Source organism: Artemia franciscana, chromosome 5 (assembly GCF_032884065.1).
Source record: "Artemia franciscana chromosome 5, ASM3288406v1, whole genome shotgun sequence".
NCBI classification, from domain to species: Eukaryota; Metazoa; Arthropoda; class Branchiopoda; order Anostraca; family Artemiidae; genus Artemia; species Artemia franciscana.
In genome coordinates, this window is record NC_088867.1 from 38,678,662 (window position 1) to 38,706,170 (window position 27,509).

At 34.5% G+C, this 27,509-nt stretch overlaps 1 protein-coding gene across 3 annotated transcripts in view; it reads right to left on the reverse strand.

Moving 5' to 3' along the window:
* Positions 1-911: 911 nt before the first annotated feature.
* LOC136027377 (methylglutaconyl-CoA hydratase, mitochondrial-like) overlaps positions 912-27,509 on the reverse strand; it is a 34,577-nt gene continuing 7,979 nt past the window's right edge. For 2 of the 3 annotated variants that reach the window (XM_065704563.1, XM_065704562.1), the window contains exon 2: positions 24,955-25,988. In XM_065704563.1, coding sequence (XP_065560635.1) covers positions 25,102-25,988 — 887 coding nt within the window. In that variant the 3' untranslated portion in view covers positions 24,955-25,101. Of the gene's footprint in view, positions 2,018-5,057; positions 5,190-8,044; positions 8,135-9,348; positions 9,514-24,954; positions 25,989-27,509 lie in introns of those variants that run through there. The other variant, XM_065704564.1, reaches the window with a different exon arrangement.

The window sequence follows — 27,509 nt, forward strand, 5'->3', positions numbered from 1 at the left end:
GTTCACACACAGTCCCAGACTCAACGTCAGATAATTCATTAATTAGCAAAACAAACAAATCCAATCTTTTTTGCACAATTTCTCAGCAAACACAGGTAGATCGGTATTTGTATGAGTGACGTAGATAATGAGATTCAATCTTTACACTTTCATAATAGTTTATCCTTGTAACTTGAAAAAATAATCCGTCTAATTTAGCTTATGTTCACACTTCAAAAGCAAGGTAATATCCAGAAAAATGTTATTTTTTGTTCGTCCGCACTGAATGAAAGCTAGTTGAAGACTAGCGAATCTTAGTTGAATCTTAGAGGACAAACAAGTCTAACTACGAGAATAAATTACCCATTGGAGATATAATCTGGGCAACTTCCCTTTTTCTTGTTTTATTATAGATGGCTCGCGTCTTTTATCAGCGAACCGACAACCCTTAGCGATTCAGCCTACTCCGAATATATTTCCTTGGGCCATTTTTATTTAGCATTTTCGTGATTCATTAGACGAAGTTATAAATCAACTGTATGACATACAATGCTTCAGCAGTCGTTATATGTACGAAAGTTTCGTATCGTACACAGTAAAAGTCCCATTAGAACTGAAGTTATCCCTCAGATACTCCACTTGATTATGTCAGCAATGTCTTACAACTGCAGTTTTGAAGGTAAAATCAGTGTACCAAAACATTTTCGATATCATGCCCTTTCATTGCAAACGGTGATGTTTCAGGGACGGTAAGGATAGCTACTGTAATTTTACTAGAAATTACGATTAGGAACAGTAGAGACAGCTTGTTACCGTAGCAACAAGCTAGACACCTAACGCTTCTTTTCAAGATAAACAAGCATGAAGCAGAAAGGTAAAAGAGCTTTTTGGTAATAAAACAAAAATAATTGAAGAAAACTTAAAAAAAAGAATTTAAACAACCAAATATAATTTAATAGAAACCATAGCACACGTGACAAAATAAAAAAGCGAAATAATAATTTAGCAAAATAAGCATCAATCAATTCCTTTACCATATTGACCCGAAGACTAGTAGCAGACTAGTTTAATAAATGCAATTTATTACGGAGTTTGACATTAATATTAAATATGAAAAAAAAGAAACGACACCACATTCAGAATTTATGCGTGCAGTATAACGGATGAAAAAATTAACCTTTACTAAAGGGTAGAAATGTTGAACTCGTGTGAAAATTTGGTTTGGTAGTTTGGCCGATAGCAGCCGAACTGAAATACCTAAGGCGTATTTCAGTAGCAATCCGGAACACTATTACATTTGAAAATAACCACTGGGATAGAAAGATCGTAAATCATCAATCTGTGCTTTTAGTTTGGGGAAAAAAGTGTTGCAAGTACAGTTGAGATATCTAAGTCAGTCTGAATATACCCTGAAATAATATTTCGTTAATCAGGATTGTAATTGAGACACTTGTTTTCATAGCTCAAAATATTGCCGTGAATTTTTATATTATGAATTTGCAAGCTTTTTGCCAATTTCATAATATCTTTGTTCGCAGGCACAGTATCAGGAGGATCCTCGAGCTTGCCTTCCCCCATTCAAAATCCGAAAGCTTTTTCAAAATTTTTTAAATCCTTATTTCCTTTTTTTCGCAGGCACAGTATCAGGAGGATCCTCGAGCTTGCCTTCCCCCATTCAAAATCCGAAGGCTTTTTCAAAATTTTTAAAATCCTTATTTTCTTTTTTTCTAAATCCAGAACAAGATCATGTGTCCGTATCTGTTCTTTGGCCGCCGTTTCTTCTTTTTCTTTCAAACATTTCCAGCAATCATTGGACTTGTCAACTTTCAAAACATTTAATGGTTAAAGAAAGATTATGCTTTCTGTTCTTCCTCTTTTGGTGGTTCAGGACTGCAAATGCCACATCTTTTGGAGAGGTGTTCATCGGTCATCAGACAGTGAACTAGGAAGTGGCCCAGATCGTGCTTGGAAACAATTCGCCGTGGTGCATTTTCATTGTGAATTACTTTGTAATTACCCTTATTGTCTGGTTCATTTGCTAAAATAAAAAAAAAAGATTTAAACTTTTCTAATAATGATTGCAGTCTTTTGTCAATCCACCATCAGGATTGCCACCAATTTTGTCTTTCTAAAACAAGTTTCAAAAGAAAATGACAAAATATTCATTTAATTTCTAGGCTTAAAAAAGCAAAATACTATTTTGCAGGAATCAAAGCTTAATATATGCATTTATTTATCTAGTTTATAGATCAAATTTCCCTTGTGTATAGATTGCATTGACATTCTTCCAAAGTCTACACGTCTAAGTCTCTAAAACTAAAATTGGAAGTCTTTAAAATATGCCTTTGATCATTCTTATCTACGTTCAACTGACAATGTAACGAAACTTTATTGAAAACACAAACTTTATTGAAACACAATTGAAAAACTTTATTGAAAAACAAACTTTATTGAAATCAAAATTGAGTATACCCCAAATAAACGATTTCATTACCATTTTTATTTGTCTTAATAAATTTGACTTTTTTCAATATAAAAAAAAAGCATTCCAAAGTCAAAACTATTTCCTGAGAACAAAATTCCCTACATTATGCAGAATCATATGATGAATGTGGGTTAACAATCGAAACAAATCGAAAAGGAGACGTCTTGGTGGTTTTTCTTGCTTACTCAATCAATGCAGCAAGGTATAAAATAACACATAATTTATTTAAATCGAAACCATTCCAAAATTTACATATTTTTCTTGAATAAATAGTGTAACAGACCGATGATTGGGTAGCTCACACTACTATCAAGCTAGAATAGTTATAGGCTACAGTTATAGGCAAGCGCCTTTAGCCTAAAACCGAGTGGAAGATCTCAGAATCAGGGTACAACCCTGAATAGTGGTGATAGAATCAGCTATCACCACTGTTCGGTAGAATTCAATACCACTCTCAACTACCACGACCGGATATTGAGTTGGAGTATGGTGTACGTAACGGGGTAGTTAACATGGTAGTTCCTATATGTCTCCTCTACTGAGAAAATACCACTACCAAAATCTGCGAATCCAACTTCCTAAACACACAAATGAAATCTAGCTCACTTACTATCCTGGAAAGAGATTGGGGCAGAATTAAACTCTCGCAATGTACAAACAAAATGATAGTATTGTTTGAACGACAAGTAAAAATAAACTGAAAGCGAAACCGGTGAAAAGAGACGACTTTTTTAGAGTGAGAGGCGTCAATAATCAAATGAAATAACACAATTTAAAAAAAAATGATAGGAGGATCCTTGAAATAAAACCCTTAACTGGTTTCCCAATTCAGCCTAAATACAATGAAAAGTATAGCTCACCCTTACAAAAACTTGAGGCTAAGACCTGTTCACAATGAGATTTTACGAACATCGAAATTCAGCTTGTTCCCAAACCCGGTATTAGCTGATACTAGCGTTTATATTTTACGATTCGCAAAGAATAATTCAAAGGCTGGAATCATCTAATACCGTAGCTATCCCTTTAATTTCATTTAGTCCTTGTTTCTCTTGTCGTATAGATATTCTTGTGCTTTGACGAACTCCCGTAGACCCTCCCAATAATTATTTTCTTTTTCGTTTTCTTTTCTTTTTTCGCAGTTTTTTCTCTATCTGGATAAGGTTTGGGTATTAGTCAATCAGAAAATGTTATGAAGAATTCTCACGGCTCTGCCGTAACTAAGTTCAAATCGATCGAATTTCAGTTTTGGTTTGATTCAGTTCAGGACGCTAGCGAAATCTCTATTGTTAATGGGTTTGATTTCAACTGATTCCAGAAATTAGTGTTAGCTAAATCTCGGTATTAGCAAAATTTCATTGTGAATGGGCCTTTACCACATTTTGATGAATTTAGCTAGAACTGACTCTTCCATCCAATTTACCTGTCACATTATTTAACGAAAAAAAAATACGAAAAGAGAATTATTACCGGCTCATGAAGAGCGAAGAATGTATTTGCGAAAAGGAAAAATGGAATTTACAAAAAGAGGAGAGGACATTCGCCTGAAAAACAATCAGGTATCCTACATCCACCAATACGTTTAGACTTAGACATCTTGAGTATATAACAAAATTGATCTGTATTGTCAGCTATTTATTTATTCTTTTACCGATTGGTCTAAATGCGATGTCCCTTTAAAGAGTGCTAATTATGTTCTAAACAATAATTTAATTAATTTAAAAATTTATATTTATATAACATAAAAAATTATGTAAACATAAAAAATAACAAAAATAACATAATATTAATAACATAAAAAATTTAACTATGTGCTAAACATAATTAAATTATGTGCTAAGTTTCAACGTCCTGGGTTTTCTTATGTGCTAAACAATAATGCTTGTTCTCGGCATCTTCGACACAACATTACAAGACTCGTATTATGAAATGCCGCACAAAATTCGTACAAGGAATGCTTGCCCTCAATAGCCGTACGAAATTGAGGGTGAGCAGAAGTAACTCGGCTGTCCTCTGCCAAAAACTAGTATCTACACAAAAATTTGATTTTGAATTAAGGATGAACTCTCCTTATCATAACATGGTGAGTCCAATATTTCTGTCTGCTATACTTTCTGAGATACAATTTAGTATCAACATGGTCGACGGTTTCTGTCATCCAGGTCTCGCCGGTTTTCTACAATCAAAACCTAGTACGGACATTCTCGAATTACTAAACCAAACACATATCTCCAGCAGAAAGGAATGGAAGAAAAAAGGACTTCAGAAATATTTATCTCGAGTTATCAGAAGGAAAACCAACCAATCGTGACAAATACCATTCTCTGGATCACGCTGTGGTAGTTTTTCGTGGATGGTGAAGACCTCCCTTCACAAGAGTGCAGACAGTCTGGTATTGTAATTTCCTTTTCTTAGCCATTAAAGCTTGTTCAAATAGGCAATGAATAGAAAACTCCCCACAACATTTTTGAAATGTTTTTTTTTTAATGGTTTCTCATTTTAAAAACAGAAATGGTAAATTTCCTATCATTTGAAAAGTAATACAGGTAGATCACTTAGCAAAATTTTAAAACCTTAAAGGCATGTTCTTAATTACCTGCAATATGAGGTGGAAGACAAGCAACCCATTCTCGATCGGAAGCCTCCAGTTGCTGTATCATATTGACATGCTCAGAGTGTATATGCGAGAATTGAGCTGGTAGCTTGGCAGGATCCCAGAATAAAAAGGCTGAAAAATAAATTACACGTGATGTGAAGAAAATACGCCAAGAAGGCCTATAGAAATTATTAACTTAGCCTAATAATATATTAATATATCTAATATATATTAGAGGATAGCACTGTCATTACCAATATCTATTTACACTTGTATACATTATAGCATATCTGAGACCTAGAGGTTCATTTACTTCTTTTTTTTCGAACAAACATTTAGAATAACATCAAAATTAACTTGAAAATTTCATTGAAAATAATTTGAGAGTTGATTTGCGACGAAACGCGAAAAGCAGTTAACGGCTTGGTCAAATTTGATGAGGATATTTTAATCCAACAGTTCTTTGTAACGGACTGTAGTAAGGAGCGACCCGGCTCAATAGTAAACAAAAGTCTAAAAAACGGAAATTTGATACTAACATATACATCAAAAGAATCGGATTTTGATTCTGATTTTAAACATATAAGTTTCATCAAATTTAGTCTTACCATCAAAAGATCCGAGCACGAGAAAATTTGCCTTATTTTGGAAAATAGGGGGAAATACCCCCTAAGTCAGAGAATCTTAACAAAAATCACACCATCGCATTCAGCAAATCAGCAAACCCCACTGGAGATGTTTCAGGCTCCTATTTACAAAAATGTGAAACTTCGTATTTTTTGCCAGGAGACCGATCATGGGTGCGTGTTTATTTGTTTGTTTTTCTGTTGTTTTTTTCCAAGGGTGATCGTATCGACCCAGTGGTCCTAGAATCTCGCGAGAATGCTCATTCTAACGAAATTAAAAGTTCTAGTGCCCTTTTTAAATGACGAAAAATTGGAGGGCGCCTAGGCCCCCTCCCATGCTCATTTGTTCCAAAAGTCAAAGTCAGTTTTGAGATAGCTATTTTGTTCAGCATAGTCGAAAAATATAATAACTACGTATTTGGGGACGACTTACTCCCTCACAGTCCCCAGAGGAGGGGCTGCAAGTTACAACTTTGACCAGTGTTAACATAGTAATGGTTATTGGGAAGTGTACAGACGTTTTGGGTTGGTTTGGAGGAGGAGGGTTGAGGGGAGGGAGCTACGTGGAAGGATATTTCCTTGGAGGACTTTGTCATGGGGGAAAAGAAATTCCATGAAGGGGGCGCAAGATTTTCTAGCATTATATAAAAAACAATGAAAAAATAAATATGAAAAAGTTTTTTCAACTGAAAGTAAGGAGCAGCATTAAAACTTAAAACAAACAAAAATTATTACGCATATGAGGGGTTCATCTGATAAATACCTCGTTCTTTACACTACAGTACTTTAGTAATTTTAATTATCTATTCTACGGCCTTTGTGATTCTGGGGTCATTCTTAAAGAATTGGGACAAAATTGTTAGCTTTATTGTAAAGAGCGAGGTATTAACAATGGGGCAAACCCCCTCATATACGTAATAAAAATATAAGATGATACAAATTCGCTACCTAGTTAATTCATAAGGTACGTATATTTTTTATTAATAAAAACGTTTGTAAAAAATTAAAAGTTCTAGTTGCCTTTTTAAGTAACCAAAGAATTAGAGGGCAACTAGGCCTCCTCCCCCACCCCTTTTTTCTCAAAATCGTCCGATCAAAACAAAGAGAAAGCCATTTAGCCAAAATTGATATGCAAATTTAGTTTTCAAACAGTTTATGGTAATGAACTGTGGTAAGGAGTAACCCGGCTCAATAGTAATCGAAACTCTAAAAAACAGAGTTTTGGTACCAATAGTTGTATCAAAAAAATCGTATTTTTATGCTGATTTTAAATCCATCAAGCTTAAGTTTTACACATCAAAAGTTTCAAGCCTGAGAAAATTTGCCTTATTTTAGAAAATAGGGAGAAAGATCCCCTAAAATTCATAGAATCTTAACGAAAATCACACCATCAGATTCAGTGTATCAGAGAACCCTATAGTAGAAGTTTCAAGCTCTTATCTACAAAAATATAGAATTTTGAATTTTTTGCCAGAAGACAGATCACGGATGTGTGTTTATTTGTTTTTTGGATTCAGTGGTCCTAGAATGTCACGAGAGTCCTCATTCTAACAGAAATTAAAAGTTCCAATGCTCTAAGTTCTAGTTCTAATTTTGTTTAAATTATTCATGTGAGGTGAGCCAAAATCAAAACATACATTAACTTAAAAACGTCCAGAAGTTAAATAAAAAAAAACAAGCTTTTTAACTGCAAATAAGGAGCGACATTAAAACTTAAAACGAACAGAAATTATTTCGTTTATGAAAAGGGTTGTCCCCTCCTCAACGTCCCGCTCTTTACGCTAAAGTCTGACTCTGTCACAGTTCTACTTTTTAAAACAATAAAAAACTTTAGTGTAAAGAGCGGGACGTTGAGGAGGGGACAACCCCTTTCATATACGGAATAATTCCTGTTAGTTTTAAGTTTTAATTTCACTCCTTCCTTGCATTTAAAAAAAAAACTTATTTTTTTTATTTAGTCTTAAAATGAAGCGAATGAAAAATTTAAGCGTGTCATATAGAGCTGTTTTATGGTTCTTGTTAAAGGAAATTGAAAGGGAGGGATGGGGGATAAATCCATTTATTAGAGAAGGAAATTTTTATGGAAAATAAAAACGAAAGGTATTCTTAACTATAAAAATAAATGGTTTCATATTTTCTTTTCATTTTTGGGAATGGGTTCAAACCAACTCTCTCCCCCCACTCTGAGTACAACCTTGAGCACATACGATATTGTCAACTTGTTTTAGAGAGGAGATCCTAATTCCAAGGCATATACGCTTCAATGAACCATTTATCATTACAGATTTTTGTTCTTTAAGAGAAATGTAAAACTTGATATTCTGTATTTTATTTCCTTTCCATGCAGAAAAAGGTACCTACATGACAAGCAGACCGAAATTCTCGGAACACCAAACTCTTTCATTGCCAATAAAATATTCCGTAAGCCATGTGACATCACAGTTGTAGCATCTGGAAAATCAATAAAAACATATTGAAATTACTAGGCAAATTAAAAACAACTAAATAAATAAATAAAAGCCAAAATTGTCAAGACAAACAGGGCCGGGAAAATGTATACTGTATGTTACTGTTACATGACTTTATGTTTCCAATCTACCTCTGGCCCTTCCCCACAGCTTTACAACAGGTACTCCTCAAATTAGGCCTCCTCAAAACGTAAAAACAACTAAATAAATAAACAAAAGCCAAAATTGTCAAGAGAAACAGGGCCGGGAAAATGTATACTGTATGTTACTGTTACATGACTTTATGTTTGCAATCTACCTCTGGCCCTTTCCCCACAGCTTTACAACAGGTACTCCTCAAATTAGGCCTCCTCAAAACGTAAAAACAACTAAATAAATAAACAAAAGCCAAAATTGTCAAGAGAAACAGGGCCGGGAAAATGTATACTGTATGTTACTGTTACATGACTTTATGTTTGCAATCTCCTCTGGCCCTTTCCCCACAGCTTTACAACAGGTACTCCTCAAATTAGGCCTCCTCAAAACGTAAAAACAACTAAATAAATAAACAAAAGCCAAAATTGTCAAGAGAAACAGGGCCGGGAAAATGTATACTGTATGTTACTGTTACATGACTTTATGTTTGCAATCTACCTCTGGCCCTTTCCCCACAGCTTTACAACGGTTACTCCTCAAATTAGGCCAGGTTATAATACTGCATGTCAGATCTAGCTACTTTGCCCAAAACGTAAGGGACATGGTGTATAACTGCACATAGGGGGGAATTTCTACTTGGATTTGAGATGCCATGAAAATCTTTGGACATTTAGGCATACAAATGCACGTTTTAGACCCCTCACTCCCCTCAAATAACATCCTCTGCTGCCCTCCTCACTAAAACTCGGCTATGAGCCTACCTACTGCAGAAACAGAAGTAAAGCCAGTGATCTTACACTGGCTCATTGAAAATATTCAAAGCCGTCATGGATTAAGATTTCTTATATTAATAACGGAAAAGACTAGAAAGAATATTGAAAAGTAAGTCCAAATAAAAACATGGGACATAAATGACCTTCTCTTTCAGAAGACATGCTTAATTAGAGTTGTTCTAACTACTTAACTAGAGTAGTAATAATGAGTTTCCAACCTCTCCTTAAACCGTCCATAGTGAAGCATTTAATAATCAACCTAAAAATATGAGAATTGCTTCTTCCTTACCAAGCTGGTTTCTAGTTCCAAGAGCAACAACGACCCCATCCTGTCCATTCATAACTTTTCTGACATCTTCAAGATTTGTAACGTCACCCTGAATGACGGTTGTATCCTTTGCAAGTTCTCCATTAAGCCTAGATGGGTCTCTCACTAAGACAGTCGCTTTAAGTCCTAAAATGGATACGGTATAAAAATTTGGTGTAATACAGGACCTAAATTAGTCCCAGTTTTATTTTCTTGTTTTTAGCAGCGTTTTATTGTTTTTGTGAGTGTTTATGATAACAATGACTGAAGTTTAACTTCCTTCCAATTCCAAATATTACAAAATTCCAAACTATAGTGAAAATAAAACATGCTACACTATTCCAGGTTTGACTGACAATTAACCCTTTAATTTGGTACAATCCCATTTTGAAAGACGTAGCGTATACTCTACGTTTTCAATGAAGAAAAAAGACAAGAAAGAGAAGCTTTAGTTACTTGATTAAATAAGAGAAACAGAATTTGAGCACTCTGCTATTATAGGTTCTCTTATACCTATTTACAAGAAATCAAGTTTCAGTCAGATAAGATCAAAAATTTAAAACTAAAGCGAACTCTAGTGTGGCAGCTAACCAACTATATATATATATATATATATATATATATATATATATATATATATATATATATATAATATATATATATATATATATATATATATATATATATATATATATATATATACTAGCTGTTGGGGTGGCGCTTCGCGCCACCCCAACACCTAGTTGGTGGGGGCGCTTCGCGCCCCCCCCCCCAAGCCCCCCCGCGCGCGTAAGTCGTTACGCGCCATATTAGTTACGCGCCATTGTAGTTGTGTCCCTATATATATATATATATATATGTTTTTAACTACGTAAAACTTGCGAATATACAACATTCTTTGCTGTCCCATTGTCTGTGCATATAAATAGATTTTCAGGTTTACCGACTCTTGAACATGCAACATATATCTTGTTTTTTACCTTTTTTTAGTTTTTTTAGTTTTTTTAGTTTTTTAGCTTTTTTAGTTTTTTTATTAGTTTTTAGTTTTTTTTTTAGTTTTTGCCTTTTTTTAGTTTTTTCAGTTTTTTTTTAGTTTTTAGTTTTTTACCTTTTTTTAGTTTTTTAGCTTTTTTAGTTTTTTTCTTTTTAGTTTTTTTTGTAGTTTTTACCTTTTTTAGTTTTTTTTCTTCTTTTGTATTAGTGTGAAATAATTCAGACGTCATATGCGGACAAACACGACGTCACTCGACAGACAGACAGACAGACATAACCCACAAACAACTTATTTTTATATATATTTATTCATATTTTTTTAGTTTTCTTTTTCTCTTTTATTTTTCAGTTTTTTCCTTTTTTTTTAGTTTTTTTCTTTTTTAGTTTTTAGTTTTTTTTAGTTTTTTACCTTTTTTAGTTTTTTTTAGTTTTTTTAGTTTTTTAGCTTTTTTCGTTTTTTTATTAGGTTTTATTTTTTTTGTAGTTTTTGCCTTTTTTTATTTTTTTCAGTTTTTTTTTAGTTATTAGATTTTTACCTTTTTTTAGTTTTTTTTAGTTTTTTAGCTTTTTTAGTTTTTTTTCTTTTTAGTTTTTTTTTGTAGTTTTTACCTTTTTTAGTTTCTTTCTTCTTTTGTATTAGTGTGAAATAATTTAGTGTGACGTCACCTGATCCACAGATCCACAGATCCACACACAGACAACTTATTTTTATATATATATATATATATATATATATATATATATATATATATATATATATATATATATATATATATATATATATATATATATATATATATATATATATATATATATGCATTTTAAAATATAATTTTCTTCATCCTGCCGAATCATTAGTCTATAGGAATAATAATGCATTGCACTGCATTTCTTATTCATTTCTTTGTTAGTGGCTGGATTCATCAATTTAATATTAAAGTGATAGCCGTCGGCTCCATCCCAAAGAAATGATAGGATATTGTAGGGCATCGTAGCATCGATGAGTTTCAGCAATTCTTAACAACTGAGCGTTTCGCTTATGAAGAATAATATCTCGAGGTAAAAACTGATAACCGACCATAACGATAGCCACTTCGTCGATTGTTGGAGCATTGTATCTACGCACATGTTGGCCAGGAGGCGTTTTGTCAGCGGAAATAACAATTTTATGCGTATCAGTAGGCATCAAATCGATGGCTGTTTTGAACAGACGCACTAAATTATTATTTTCGTGGAAAAGATGTTGCAATTGGGAAACGATTGTCCTTTCAACATTGGGAGAAATTTCGCAACGTGCATTCAATTCAGAATTTCTATCACTGATGAAGTACAATTGTAAAAATTTATGATTCTCGCCTGAGAATGGTAGAAGGAACCCTGCTCTATGATAAATTTGCCCTTTTACTTTGAAAGTAGACATAAATTAATCTGGATTTTCGATTTGTGCTCCAAACGACGTCATTTGGAAACATGAGTTATATTTTCTGATTTGTGACAAAAAACGCTTAGATTCTGACGTAGTTCCAGTAAAGAAAGTCTTCAATGGCTCTGGTGGTGCAGCCAATAGAGGAAGTTTAACTTTTCCTGAGGCGCAACACATTCCCATTGTTTCACCATTGAATTTCAAGGCCATGCAATAGGGACAAATTTTCGACATAGTCCCGATTTGAACACATCTACTCAAGCTACAATCATCGACTGGGCTGTACCTGAATGCCAGGCGATAACTTTCAGGTTGCTCTGATTCCTCGGCACGCTTTCTTTTCTTACTTTCTCTATCAGCAGCAAGCCTGATTTCTTGCTGTTCTTGTGATTCCTCGGCACGCTTTCTTTTCTTACTTTCTCTATCAGCAGCAAGCCTGATTTCTTGCTGTTCTTGTAATTCCTCGGCACGCCTTCTTTTTTCACTTTCTCTTTTAGCAGCAAGTCTGCTTCCGCGTTGCTCTGGTAGTTCCTCGGCACGCTTTCTGTTCTTTCTTTCTCTATCAGCCTCAAGCCTGTTTCCTTGCTGTTCTTTTGATTCCTCGGCACGCTTTCTGTTCTTTCTTTCTCTATCAGCCTCAAGCCTGTTTCCTTGCTGTTCTTTTGATTCCTCGGCACGCCTTCTTTTTTCACTTTCTCTTTTAGCAGCAAGTCTGCTTTCGCGTTGCTCTGGTAGTTCCTCGGCACGCTTTCTTTTCTGACTTTCTCTATCAGCAGCAAGTTTTTTGGCATAGACTCTTTGAGCATCTTCATCGGCTTTTGCCATGGTAAGTTCATCAGTCATTGTAAACTTAAACATTAATAGATTTCTACGTGAACATATGTCTTAAATATCTTGAATGACGTCACCGTCAAAGCAAAAATGACGACAACTAATTTCATGACGTCAGTCAACACAGAAACATGACGTCACCTGATCCACAGACAGACACACAGACAGACAACTTATTTTTATATATATAGATATATATATATATATATATATATATATTATGAGTTTTCTTTTCACCTTGGATAATACTAATAAACCACTGATAGACCTGTGGACTGGGGAATTTTTTGCTGACGTAAAGAGGAGTAAATTAAGTTAAAATTAAAGTTAATTACATTATACTTATCTTAGAGCCAGTCCACGTCGGACATCGACTATTATAGTCAAAACTGGCAAGGCTGATCTGGCCTTGAGCTGTCTGGCTAAAACTGGAAACTTTGATTAATAAACCAGATTTTTATACGGTGAATCAAGGCTCAAAAATACTTTCAAGCGTAAATCCCCGTTGGCGAACCTAGTCTTTACCCCCTAGACATGGTTTTTGCTAGATAAGACAGCCATACTAAGCTAACTTAGATTTTTTTTTATCTTTGACAATTTGGTTTCTTTTCACAGGAGGATAGAAACTCGGTCAAATGCCTGGTAGGTCTCAGAAAGGCTCCTCGATCTTGGGCCTACTGACAACACCTCTGATTGTTTATATAAGGCAAGATGTTACAATATTGCACTGAAAGTATTTATCAGTGCAACAAATTTGCGAATATTCTACTTTTCATTTGAAAAGGTCTGTTTTTATGGCACTGGTATCTACCAAGTGACATATAGCGATCGCAAATTCTGTCGGTCTGTCTGTCCCGGTTTTGCTACTTTAGGCATTTCCAGGTTAGCTAAGACGATGAAATTTGTCAGACATATCAGAAACCAGACTAGATTAAATTAGAAATTGTCATTTCCCCGATTCAACTATCTGAGGGGGGGAGTGGGGGGACTGTTAAATCGGAAAAAAATAGAAAAATGAGGTATTTTAAGGCTCTTCGATCTTGGGCCCGCTGGCAACACTGCTGATTGTTTATATCAGGCAAAATGTTACAATACTGCACTGAAAGTATTTATCAGTGCAACAAATGTGCTGATGTTCGACTTTTCACTTGAAAAGGTCTGTTTTTTAATACAATTTCATTTCGTTTTTATCATACCCAATGTAACCTGCAATGTAGACCTGCTGTATTTTAGGGTTCATTCTCAACGTCAAGAATTAATATTTATCCTGGTTAATCTTTAGCTGCCCACCTGTTGTACGAGGATAATTGATTTTTCTGTTTGCAAAGGTCGATTATTTTACCTTAACATGTACAAGGAAACACGCTGGCCACGGTGTATGTACAAAAATTAAATAAAAAAAGCAAATTTGTTGAACAGAAATTAAGGAACAACATTAAAACGAAGAGAAATTATTACGTAAATGAGGGGGGTTACACCCTTGTCAATGCTTCACTCTGTATGGTAAAGTTCGAATTTTGTCCCAATTCTTTAAGAAGGACTCCTGAATCACAAACGCCGTTTAATTAGAATAAATAGCTCTTTTAAAAGTGGTAAGAAAAACTTTAGCGTAAAGAGCGAGGTCTTAACGAGGGGACAACCCCCCATATACGTAATAATTTTTGTTCGCTTTAAGCTTTTATGTTCCTCCTTAATTTCAGTTGAACGTTTTCTTTTATTTATTTTCTGATCGCTTTTAAATAATGCAAGGATATCCGGCTCCCTTCCCTTCCCTGAACAATTCCCTTCCCCCATGAAAAATTTATCATTGAAAAGATTCTCCACGGTAACCTACCTCCCCCCACCACCAGAAAATCCCTACTGAAAACTTGTATATACTTCCCAATAATTAATACTATACATAAAGAATGGGCAAAGTTCATGACTTGCAGCCCATCCCCTAGGAACTGTGGGGGGTTAAGTCATCCTCAAAGACATAGTTATTGGATTTTTCCACTATGCTGAACAAAATAGATATCTCAAAATGTTGACGGGTGACTTTCAGGAAAAATGAGCATGGGAGGGGGTTTGCTACCATCTAATATTTTTGGTCACTTAAAAGAGGCACTAGAATGTTTGATTTCTGATCAAATGAGCCCTCTCCCGATCTTCTACGGTTACTGGTTCGAAATGATTACCCCTGGAAAAGAAAAACAAACAAATTAACACACATCCATCATCTTTCTTCAGGCGAAGAATGCAAAATTCCACTTTTTTGTACATAGGAGCTTGAAACCTCTACAGTGGGGTTCTCATGTATGCTGAATCTGATTGAGTGATTTTCATTACGATCACTTGATATTTTGGGTGTGTTTCCCCCTTTTTCAAAAGTTGGACAAATTTGCTCAGGCTCTGTTAATGGGTACCATTAAATTTTATGAATTTTAAATATTTCGAATAAGCATCAAAATTTGATTCTTATGATGTATCGATTGTTATCGAGACTTTGATACTTACAGTTTCGGTTACTATTGAGCCGCATCGCTCCTTACATATAGTTCACACGAATTTTTTTTTAATTAATTTTTCTGTCCGTAGATATCGATTATTTTACTCTTGGTATCGTCGAGAAAAAGTTAATGGGAATGGGAAATAACACCCATTTTCTTAACGTGTGTAAGGAAACACGCTGGCCACGCCGTCAATCCAAGTATTAATTGGTTGTTGTGTATGGAGAGGTCAATTATTTTATCTTGGCTTCGTCGAAGACTAAGTTCACGGTAATGTGGAATAATGCCCATTTTCTTAACATGCATAAGGAAACACGGTGGCCACACCGTCAATCCAAGGATAATTGATTGTCGTGTACGCAGAGGTCAGTTATTTTACTCTTGGCATCGTCGAGGATAAGTTCACGGTAATGTGAAATAACACTCATTTTCTTAATATGTTTAAGGAAACGCGATGGCCACACCGTCGGTTGTCATGAAACTGTGGCCAAGAGGTATCATAATGGGTACCCAAGCATCCGGCACATATACAGTCGACTCTCGGCAGCTTGAAACTCGATAACTCAAATCCTCGATATCTGGATTTATTTTCAATCCCCTTGGAAAAACTGGTCTAAGTAGAAGAAAAAACCCTGCATAACTCGAAATAATGTTTCGGTTATATTTTACCTCTGTAAGTCGAAGTGACTCGAAAATTACTTCTAAAATTCAGTAGATAAGTCGCCATTTAGTTTTCACTTTACCCCTACAAGTCAAAGTTTACCTCTGTATCTCGAAGTTGTTCTTTTTTTTAACGGACCACTGTTAGTCAAAACTCCGGTATACAGGTTGCAACAAGGTTACTTCGATATCTTTTAATTTTATTATTATTTTTTATCACATTCTCTCAATGTTTGGTGTCTACTTTGTAAAAAACTAAATTTAATGTTAACATTCAAAAGTCAAGTCTTGATAAGTCAAGCCTATAATACACTAACAAAGTTAACTTTGCAGTGGCTGAAGGGAGTAAATTTAGCCATTTTGTACCTCTATAACTCGAATTTTCATTTGGGTTACCTCTATAACTCGTTACCTTTATAATTCGAATTTTATATAGAATGAATGAACTATGCATAAATCGAACCATACATGACTCGAAGAAAAATCATGGCCCCATGAATCTCGAGTTAAGCGACAGCCAAGTGAACATGATGGAGTTGGTCGAGCCACATCCAGGCAAGAAGTCTCTGATTCCCTGATCACTCATTTTTACGTTACTTGAGAATCATTCTTCGAATATACATTGAAAATACAGCTTTGCATAACAGGAGTTCAAAACCAGTGTTACAGAGGTACTTATGAAAGTTCTTAAGCCGAACTGGCCAAACATTACAACAAACAACAAAGAGAGATAAAACTCAACAACAAAAAACCCACACGAGACTGCGGCCAGTAGAGAGAAAAGAGATGAAAGTCTAAAATAAGACGGATGTTACGCCTGTATCTAAACTAGGCGTCCTCAGCACAAGATAAAAAGAAAAAAACACTAAACTAAAAATAAATAAAACCACCACCAATAAAAATAAATACAATTGTCGCTAGTGATCGATGTAGGGAAAAGAAGCTATTCTAGTTAGTTTAATGAGAATAAAAACGCAACTGAGAAAAAATTATGAAAATTGAAACTAAGTTAACTATTCTGCTGCGAAATAATCCTCTTGTTAGCTAATATTGAAGCAAGTCTTTTTGGTCCAGTAGGTAATCTTGTCCCCTGGTGACTATTTAAAATTTTAATTACTTTATTAAATATTGGTTCATTTTTCAAAAGACAATCATAAATTGCATCAATATCTAAATTCCCTGTGTCTCTATTTACTGACATATTAGCAAACGTATGTTTTTTTTTCAATTTCTATAGCCTCCCTCGCCCGCTGAGAAAAACCTCTTTTCTCTCTACTGGCCGCAGTCTCGTTTGAGGTTTTTTTTTTCAGTTTTATCTCTCTTTGTTGTTTAGAGGTACTTATGTATTACATCGCCAACACTCAAGAAGTGAAGTTAAGTTAGTCTGAATGAAAAATACCAATACATGATAATAATGTAAAATTAAAACTTTAATTTTACAGAAGAGCAGAAAAACTGAGAGATGTGTGTTTTAGTTGGTTTTCGTTTTTTACTTGTACAGGGAACATTATATTAGGCGTTAAGAAATGATAAAGAGATTAAAAAGTTTCATTACTTAGCTAGGTGATTGAATGAAAACAGATGGTACTACCTTTTTTTAATAGAAAACAAAACATATAAATTCCACCGGTCAGCGAATTCCCAAGCTATAGTTTGGGAGAGGATGCTGATTTTATTAAAAATGTCCCATATTACCTTTGAATTGTCACATATGATATAATCTTACCAAAATAGAAGGAAACTTTTATGTCAATCCATACGTAAGGCAGGAAAACTTTGGGAAAGTTGCCCACTTGAAGTAGAAGAGAATGCCTTGCATTTCAATGTAAATTTACTTATATTTGAGTATTTATCCGGTAAGCTGTGGGAATTTAAGACTGAAAAGCTGATCCAGTGTCAAAAACGGCGCTTCTTCTCATATAACGACTGTCAGAACTTATATTAAGAATAAGAGATCTTTGTAGGTTTGAAGGACTTAGTCATGAAAATTTTGTTATTGGACCAGTGTTAAAACATTCTATCTGCCAGCAGTGGGAGGAGAGGTTAATATGAACCAAACATTGATAGAATGAAGAGGGCCAAAACCTAGATGGTTCTGAACTAGTAACTTGTTTAATTTAGCGAAGATTGTAAGAACTCGACTCATTGATGATCAAACAGTTCGTCGTAACGAACTGTAGTAAGGAGCGATCCGGCTCAATAGTAACCGAAACTCTAAAAATGGAATTTTGATACCAATAGTTACATCAAAAGAAACGTATTTTAATGCTGATTTTGAATATATAAGTTCATTAAGTTTAGTCTTACCCATCAAAAGTTACGAGCCTGAGAAAATTTGTCTAATTTCAGAAAATAGGGGGAAACACCCACTAAAAGTTATATAATCTTAACGAAAATCACACCATCAGATTCAGCATATCAGAGAACCCGAATATAGAAGTTTCAAGCTCCTATCTATAAGAATGTGGAATTTCTCATTTTCTGCAATCACGGATATGTGTTTATTTGTTTTGTTTTATTTTTTTCAAGGGGTGATCGTATCGACTCAGTGGTCCTAGAATGTCGCAAGAGGGCTCATTCTAGCGGAAATTAAGAGTTCTAGTGCCCTTTTTAAGTGACCAAAAAAATTGGAGGACACCTAGGCCCCCTCCCACGCTCATTTTTTCCCAAAGTCACCGGATCAAAATTCGGAGATAGCCATTTTATTCACCATAGTCGAAAAACCTAATAGCTATGTCTTTGGGGACGACTTACTCCCCCACAGTCCCCGTGGGAGGGGCAGCAAGTTACAAACTTTGACCAGTTTTTACATATAGTAATAGTTATTGGGAAGTGTACAGACGTTTTCAGGGGGATATTATTGGTTGGGAGGGATAAGAAGTTGAAGGGGGTTACGTGGGATGATCTTTCCATGGAGGAATTTGTCATGAGGGAAGAGAATTTCAATGAAGGGGGCACAGCATTTTCTAGCTTTATTTAAAAAAACAATGAAAAAATAAATATGAAAAGTTTTTCAACTGAAAATAAGGAGCAGCGTTAAAACTTGAAACGAGCAGAAATTATTACGCATATGAGGGGTTCCCCTCCTCGTATAACCAGCTCTTTACGCTAAGGTATTTTAAATAACTTCAACTGTTTGTTCTACGGCCTTTGTGATTCAGGGGTCATTCTTAAGAAATTGGGAGAAAATTTAAGCTTTAGTGTAAAGAGCGAGGTGTTGACGAGGGGGTGAACCCACTCATATACGTAATAAAAACATACGAATATAGAAGTTCGTTACGTAGGTTAATTCGTAAGCTAAGTATATTTTTACTAATGAAAACGTTCGTAAAAAATTAAAAGTTCTAGTTGCCTTTTTAAGTAATAAAAAATTGGAGGGCAACTAGGCCTCCTCTCCCTAGTGTAAAGAGCCAAAATCAAAACATGCATTAATTCAAAAACGTTCAGAAATTAAACAAAAAAACAAGTGTTTTTAACTGAAAGTAAGGAGCGACATTAGAACTTAAAACGAACAGAAATTACTCCATATATGAAAGGGGCTTTTCCTCCTCAACGCCCCGCTCTTTACGCTAAAGTTTTTTACTGTTTTAAAAAGTAGAGTTAAGAGAAAGAGTCAAACTTTAGAGTAAAGAGCAGGGCGTTGAGGAGAAAAAGCCCCTTTCATATACGGAGTAATTTCTGTTCGTTTTAAGTTTTAATGCCGTTCCTTACTTTCACTTAAAAAAAACTTGTTTTTTTTATTTAATAGAGATCAAGCTCCATTGCACTTTCATTGGATCACTTTAATAAGAAGGGCCCAAAAATTTGGAAAAATTTAGGATTCCCAGAGGACCAAAGTCCTTCCCCGAGGTATGTGCCTGTGGTAGTCTCAAGAAAAACAAATTCAACTGACATGAAAGGGCAGAATATGGGTTGATTTCAATTAAAATGTCACTGTGGCTGAATATGAAAGTATCGTCTTAAAAAATGTATTACAAAAAATTGTAATATAGGAAAAACATGCATACTAAGTCTTTCTTGGTCCTCTCTCTTATTTAATTGTAGCTAAAATGCATTCTCCCCCAGTGGCATCAATTCCCAAAAAACAGGAGGGGGCAATTGTATTTTTTCCAAATGGAGTGTAAATTTTTTATTTTTTTCTTCTTTTTCAATAAAATGCCAAAAGTAATTTCCAGCGGAGATACTGAAATGAGGTATTTCTCTTTAAATTAAATGAAATTAAATTTCTCTTTAAACTGAAAAGAGAAATTTCGATTTTATGTTTTTATATTTTAGACGCGCCAGGAAAAGCAAGCAAGAACATATGCACTCTTCTATATTCGAAAATATACCATACAATAAGAAATAAAAGTTTACGCAATACCGTTTTCCCAGACTTTCATTAACCGCAGTACGTATTACACAGTCTTAGCAAAATTAAAAAGAAAAATCACAGCAGGTAAAGACTTGACGATTATTTCCTACACACATAACTTATTTCAGAAGTTTTCTTACTACACCTGGATCTTACAGATAATAACGTATAGTAATCATAACGGATCTGCAAACGTGACAGGGGAGCATAGACGTTATTACCCGTGAAAAATAGTTGTATATGTTGCTGTGCAACTGTAGTTCATGGGTCAGAGTCGCCGCAACACTCCACGGGCCTTGGCACTAGGTGTCTAGCTGCGTTGCAAAGGAACACTACAGCTTTCGTAGCTGTTTTTATGTGAACTTGGACAGGAAAGTCCCAGTGAAGTTTGGAAGATCAGCAGTTTTCCAGAAAAAAAAACATGTTTTCCCTAATGTTGTCCATGGTGCCAAAACAGAACTATCTTAGCCGGAAATCAAACTTTTTCAGAATCACCTTATACCGTACTCCCGCATAACATTAAAGTATTTGTTTGAGAACCGATGAACAAATTTCTGTATCTCTTTTAGATTTCTCAAAAATAATTCTGGAAAAATCGACCTTGAATGCCAAATTCCGATTCTTTCGTGTTATTTTCTGAAACTTATGATTTGATATCTCTTGTATTTTAATCGAGTACTACTATGGAAAGAAAGCAAGATGACATGAACATTCTTAGATATAGATACAAAATTGTTTCATTCGCATAGATAGTAATTTTCAATGCTATCATGGGGCATCAATTTTTTTTTTATTCATAGAGGTAACTAATAATTTTGCTTTCCAAATCGGATACACAGATCTTAATCTTACAAGAACTGAAGCTCGGATTGGTTTCTCTCGAACTAAAATTCCTTCTGTGACCTGTTTTTATTTCGAAGTCTCGATTCTGCAAATTTCCTACCTTTTTTGTAAGTAAAATGCCCTAGTTTTGAATCTAAACTTTTCAAAATCAAATAACTCTGAACACTGATAGAACTGCGTATTATCTTTTCGAAAACATAAGCAAAATATATGTATCTCTCATAAATTCTGGGGAATAATACGGTACTTATCGGTTATATAATAGACACAATACAATTTCGATTGCAAATGATGCGAGCATAACACAAGAAACTGGTCAAGCAACTTCTTTATAGCACACAATTAGCTTTGGTTCGGTTGCAAATTAAATTGTAGCTATATTTTATTTAAGTATTTAGTTTGTATTTTGGTTTGGTTTATGCAAACAAATTTGGGCTATATATTTTAACATTAGGGGAGGAAGGGTGCGGGGGCGAAGCATTGCATATGTTAAATACATCAATGGTTAGTTTACGTATTTAATATATGCTATGCTTTACCCCTACCCCCCTAATGTGCAAAAATATAGCCCAAATTTGTTTCTAAACTATTATATATTCATAATATTTAGTTTCATATGATTACCATTGATCGAACTTCACTTCTGAGTGTCTATTATATAACCGATAAGCACCAATAATACCGTAAATCCCGATTTCGAAACAGAAAAACTCCGAAATTTTTCAGAAATTTTAAAAATGTAAAACATCACGAAAAGTAGCGAAGAAGTCATGGACTCTTCTACATCCAAAAGTATCAGTATGTGTCTCGAAATAAACTCGAAATATTGTGTTTCATTTCATTAGCATTAATCGAATTTCACTTCCCAAGTACACAAAAAGTCCGAAATTTTTCAAAAATTTTAAAATGTAAAACAATCACGAAAAGTAGCGAAGAAGTCATGGACTCTTCTATATATAAAAATGAATCGTGCATTAAGAAATAAAAGTTTAAACAATGAACCGTTTTCTACAATGTACCTCCTCTGGGAATAATTTTTCTAGGGGTGCAGATTCGAAAAACTGCTCTGAGTAGACCAAAAACTTCCCGTTGATGCCCTCTGAACTGGTCTCATGGATCGAGGGAGGAATTACGTAATCCTATCCTTTTTTCTGTTAAGTAGCGAAGAAGTCATGGACTCTTCTGCATTCAAAAATGAACCTTAAGCACTAAGAAATAAAAGTTTAAGCAATGAACCGTTTCACGCATGTTCATTAGTCTCAGTATAAAGGTACACAGTCTCAATAGTTCTCTTTACCGATCCGGTCTGGTTATGTCAATCACGAAAATCTAGGACTTGTGCTTATTCTTCCCACCAAGTTTCATCCGGATCTCTCCACTCTAAGCGTTTTCCGATATTTCCGGTTTCTCCCTCCAGCTCCCCCCAATGTCATCGGATCTGGTCGGGATTCAAAAAAGAGCTCTGAGACACGAGGTGCTTCTAAATATCAAATTTCATTAAGATTCGATCACCAGTTCTTTGGTTAAAAATACCTCATTTTTTTCTAATTTTTCCGAATTAACCGTCCTTCCACCCCCCCCCCCACCCCCACCAGATAGTCGAATCGGGGAAGCAACTATTTCTAATTTAATCCGGTCCGGTCCCTGATACGCCTGCCAACTTTCAGCGTTCGCTATATTGATCACGTATCTAGTTTCGGATCTTCTTCATGTAAAAATTGGGATGGTCCGGGATTCGAATCTGAGACCTCTCGCACCCTAAGCGAGAATCATACCACTAGACCAGCAAGCCACACTTAAGAACATCAATCATTTGTTTTATCGGCAAATAAAATTCTTCTCAACTATCTTCGTTCGCTCACTCCCCCCCCCCAGATGGTTGAATCGAGGAAGCGACTATTTCTAATTTAATCTGGTCTGGTCCCTGATACGCCTGCCAACTGTCAACATCGGCCTAGCTTATCTGGAAGAGCCCAAACTAGCAAAACCGGGACCGACAGAGAGACAGACCGACAAACACAAATTGCGATCGCTATATGTCGCTTGGTAAATATAAGTGCCATCAAAACTTTTCAACTAAAATTCTACGAGGAATTAAGCTTGAATGATCAACAGTTTTGAACTGAACATTCAAACTTTACTCTGCAATGATGCCTGTGTGTTAGTTCTAACTGCGGTAATTGAGGGGAAAGGATTTCCTTGTCCCTTTTTTTTGCTCCTGCCTAGGTTTTGAAAAACACCTTTTTTGGTCATTTCACTGGAAAAGGGCACTTTTTTCATTTGAAAAAAAAATGAGGGAAACAACCGAAAGTGCACTTTGTGGGAATGTGCTATCAAGTCAAATTCATAAAAAGTAAGTAGGTATAAATATAAGCTTTTAAATGAGCCCTTAAACAGCTCTCTTTTGTTACAGTAGCCTTCTAGTTTTTGTTAGTCAGTAGGCGATTTATAAAGCCTTGTCTTTATTATGGCTTTTTCAGGCGAAGTCGGCCGAGTTATAACAGCTTTTTGTTCACCGAAAAACAAACGTTACCTAAAAAACGTGTATTGTTTTGTAAAGTATGGATAATGAACTTTATGTTATAGACTGAAAGTTTTTCGTAGCTGTCAAGGTTGGCTGCAGTATTTTCCATAGGTGTCTTATCTCCCCTAGATCGGTGATAATTAGAAATTATATTAAAAATAAGTTTTCAACTGAAACTAAGGAGCGACAATAAAACTTAAAACGAAAATATATTATCCCGTATAAATAAAAAAGACCAAGGGAGCGCTGTTTCTACATTAAATCTTAATAAAAAAAAACGAACAAAGATTAGTTTTAGAAAACAGTTTTTCCAAGGGAAGTAAAGAGCGAAGTTGAAACTTAAAAGGGACAAAAAGCATTACTTCACAGCCTATCTAATATATATATATATATCAATGAAACGAGTGTAAACTAACCAACTAATTATGTTTCCCCATATTTCTAAGATTATAGAAAACTAGCGCTTTACTGAAAACACAAAATAATATAGGAGTTTTGGTACAGTAAAAGCAAACCAATTAAGGACACTTTATACAGAACACAAATATTATCAATCCTTTTTAGGATCAATCCCTTTTAAGGTAAAGCAACAATCTATTTTCGGATTGTTACTTTTTTCGTCTAATTTGGTATCACTTTTGCACAATGGCTCAGTTCAATGACTGGCACTCGTTTTGGTTCTGGATATGTCATAGTTCAAGGATAATTTTTTTTAAAGATATGTTTTGGTTCAAGGATATGTCATAGCCCGAAGTAAAGCCATCTTGATAGTATTAGGACTATAGACTAGCTTTAGAATTCGTATCATAGCTTGAAATTCACTGTTGTATAGATAGTTATAACCAGATTTCCAGAGTTCATATTATGTCTTATTTGATCTTCATTTCAAGTAATACTAAAGCATATTTCTTACAATTTATGATTGTATATTACTCACTATTGGTATTATAGCTGGCGAGACCAAATTGCTACCTGATAAATAAATCCGATATTTCTGTATGCTATTCAATTACTTTGCGGCTATTAAAAAAATATATATTTAATTTTACCCTTATGTTTTTCAAATAATTTTAATTGTATACTGAAAGTTACTGGTGCCACAACTGGTGTAAGACTATGAAAAGCCTTATGGATTAGTTTATTGATGTTAGGCTACATACTCACTTTTGACTCCCAAATCAATATTCCTGTTTTTTATACTATACTTTTGTGTTTTCAGTAAAGCGCTAGTTTTCTATAATCCTAGAAACATATGGAACATATTTAGTTGGTTAATTTGTACTAACTTCATTGATATTTATTAGATAGGCTGTGAAGTAATAATTTTAGTCCGTTTTAAGTTTCAGCTTCGCTCATAACATCCCTTGGAATTTTTTTTTAATTAATTAAAGTTTAATACTTATCTACAATTCATGTCATCCTATTTGTTTTCGTTTATATTTTGCTGTTATGTAACAAATAGAACTGAGAATAGACCATAAATTCACTTTATTATGGGTTAGAATTTATTACACAGAAACAAGACAAACAACAACTACAACGGTTAATATAGTAAACAAGTAAAAAGTTCTGGCTTGAAAAAGCATCCACTCAGTAATATATCTCCAATTATCATTAACTATTCACCCCTGTATTTAGGTGGCCTTTTTTCTTTGAAGGCAAGGAGACCTTCCACTCGGTCTTTAGTGGGTATGATTTGAGCATAATATGCTTCTTCATAAGCAAAGCCAGAATTGATGTCCACTTCACTGCCATTATTTATTGCTTTTTTAGCCAAGGATACTGCAATTGGACCATTCACTGATATTTCTTCCGCAAGATCAAGAGCTGCATTAAAGGCAGCGTCATTTTCATCATTTTGTTGAACTGATTTATTCACAAGCCCAATAATTTCACTTTGTTTTCCATCAAGGACACGTCCAGTAAATATCAGCTCTTTAGCCTTTGCAGTACCTACAAGTCGAGTTAATCTTTGAGTTCCACCTGCGCCAGGAATTATGGCTAACTTAGTCTCAACAAGGCCTAATTTGGCATTATGAGAAGCAGTTCTCAAATCACAAGCTAAAGCCATTTCCAAGCCACCGCCAAGGGCAGCGCCATCCAAAGCTGCAATAACAGGCACAGAAAGATGATGAATTTTCGCCATCATTCCACGCAATCTTGTAACAAAAGGGCCAACTTCATTTATAGGCATAGTTGCTCTTTCTTTGAGATCTGCACCAGCACAAAAAATTCCCGGTACTAAGCTTCTAATAATTACACAACGAACTCGATTGTTGTTTTCTATTTCATCAAGAGCTTTGTAAAATTCTTTAACGAGATTTTTACTGAAGGAATTCTTGGCTTTGGGTCGATTCATGCCAAGAACAACAGTTCCTTCGTACTTGTCTTTCAAAAGTTTTACTTCAAGATCTTTATTTTCTTCTTCTTTTAGAGGAAAACTATACAAGACAGGTGACCAGCTCAACATTTTCGTCAACATGAAGAAGGGGAGAGGTTTTTTCCCTGCAAAACCGATTCTGATCAAGCCTAAGTTTAATGCAAATAAATGTAAGCATCAATTAGATACCACTAAAATAAAGATAATTGTACAAACTATAAACGAAGTAATCTTTTTTCTAAGAATTGAGGCCATTTTTTCAAGAATGTGGGACAGAAGCACCTCTAAATATTTTGATTACAAAAGCAAAAAGTGATTACCTGTCACATTGTAATTATTAAAGAGTTTCTTGTTTGGTGAGTCTATTCAACTGTTTTGAATAAATTAACTCTTTTCTTGCATTTTTTTATAATAAAAAGACAACGGGGTCTTTGCAATTATTTACCATATAACGATTGTTTTTATGGTGCCCATGAGAGCATTTATAGAATAACATATTCATTAGGGACAATTTTGTATTTGACAGTGAAACAACAGCAACAAAATCACTGAATATTTCGGTCACATACACAGTGACCGTCTTCAGCAGATAAACTGAAATAATGCAAATAAATTACATATTGTATAATGCTCTTATTTTCTTCAAAAAAGTTACAGATGCAAATACCTCTGATTTTCCAGTTCATAAAGAAAGTTATTAAGAAATTTGGACTTAATTAGTGGTATAACATATCTGGATAAATCCATTATTAACAAATCTTTTGTTTAAAATAGAGAATCAGTAGCGTTAGGCTCATATTTTTTTAAACATAAATTCTGGGGACGTTATAAGGACAATGTAATTTGAGTGTGAAAATATGGGGAGGCAGAACTAAAAGATTTTTTTTGAATATCTCTTTTTGGTGGGGGGGACCTAAAATCTACAGTTGAATTAAAAGAAAATGGTAAACTTCCTTTTCTTGGTATTCTTCTTTTGAAGAATGAAAATAGTTTGGTCTAGACTTTAAATCTATAAAAACCCAGCTAAAAACAATAGATATTTGTCTTTTTTCTCAAATCATAAACGCCAAATAGAAGTTGGGTTAATAATTTCTTTAACAGACGATGTTTTTAATATCTGCTCTCTGAAATTTATTGAAGAGGAGTTGTCTTTTATGAGAGGTGTAGGGCTTGCTAATCAGTAACAATTATTCAAGTTGATTGATTGACCAGACTTTCAAGAAGAATAAAAACGTTTCTGGATATTCCTAAGGAAGTCTTACAGACAATTGGGGAGAAGGAGGTTTCTTGTACTTTACCATATATTCCAAGGCTAAATGAAAAACTAAAAAGAATTTTAAAAAGTAATGGTTTATTTAAAAAGCAGTAATATTTTAAGTAGTTTTCTGAATTACGGAAAGGATTGAAGTTCACTTGAGCATCAAAGTGGAGTCTATAAGATCCCATGTACTTTTGGAAGCTCCTATGTAGGACATACTAACCAGAATTTAAAAAAATAGACTACTAAAACATCAAGAATCTATTTAGTCAGCCTCAAAGCAAAATTCCAAACCTGAAAATTTCGCGTCAGCTCTATTTGAACACATTTTTAATTTCTCAGACCATTTTAAGATGTTTGCAAATGTCTCTCTAATTTCAAGGAACCT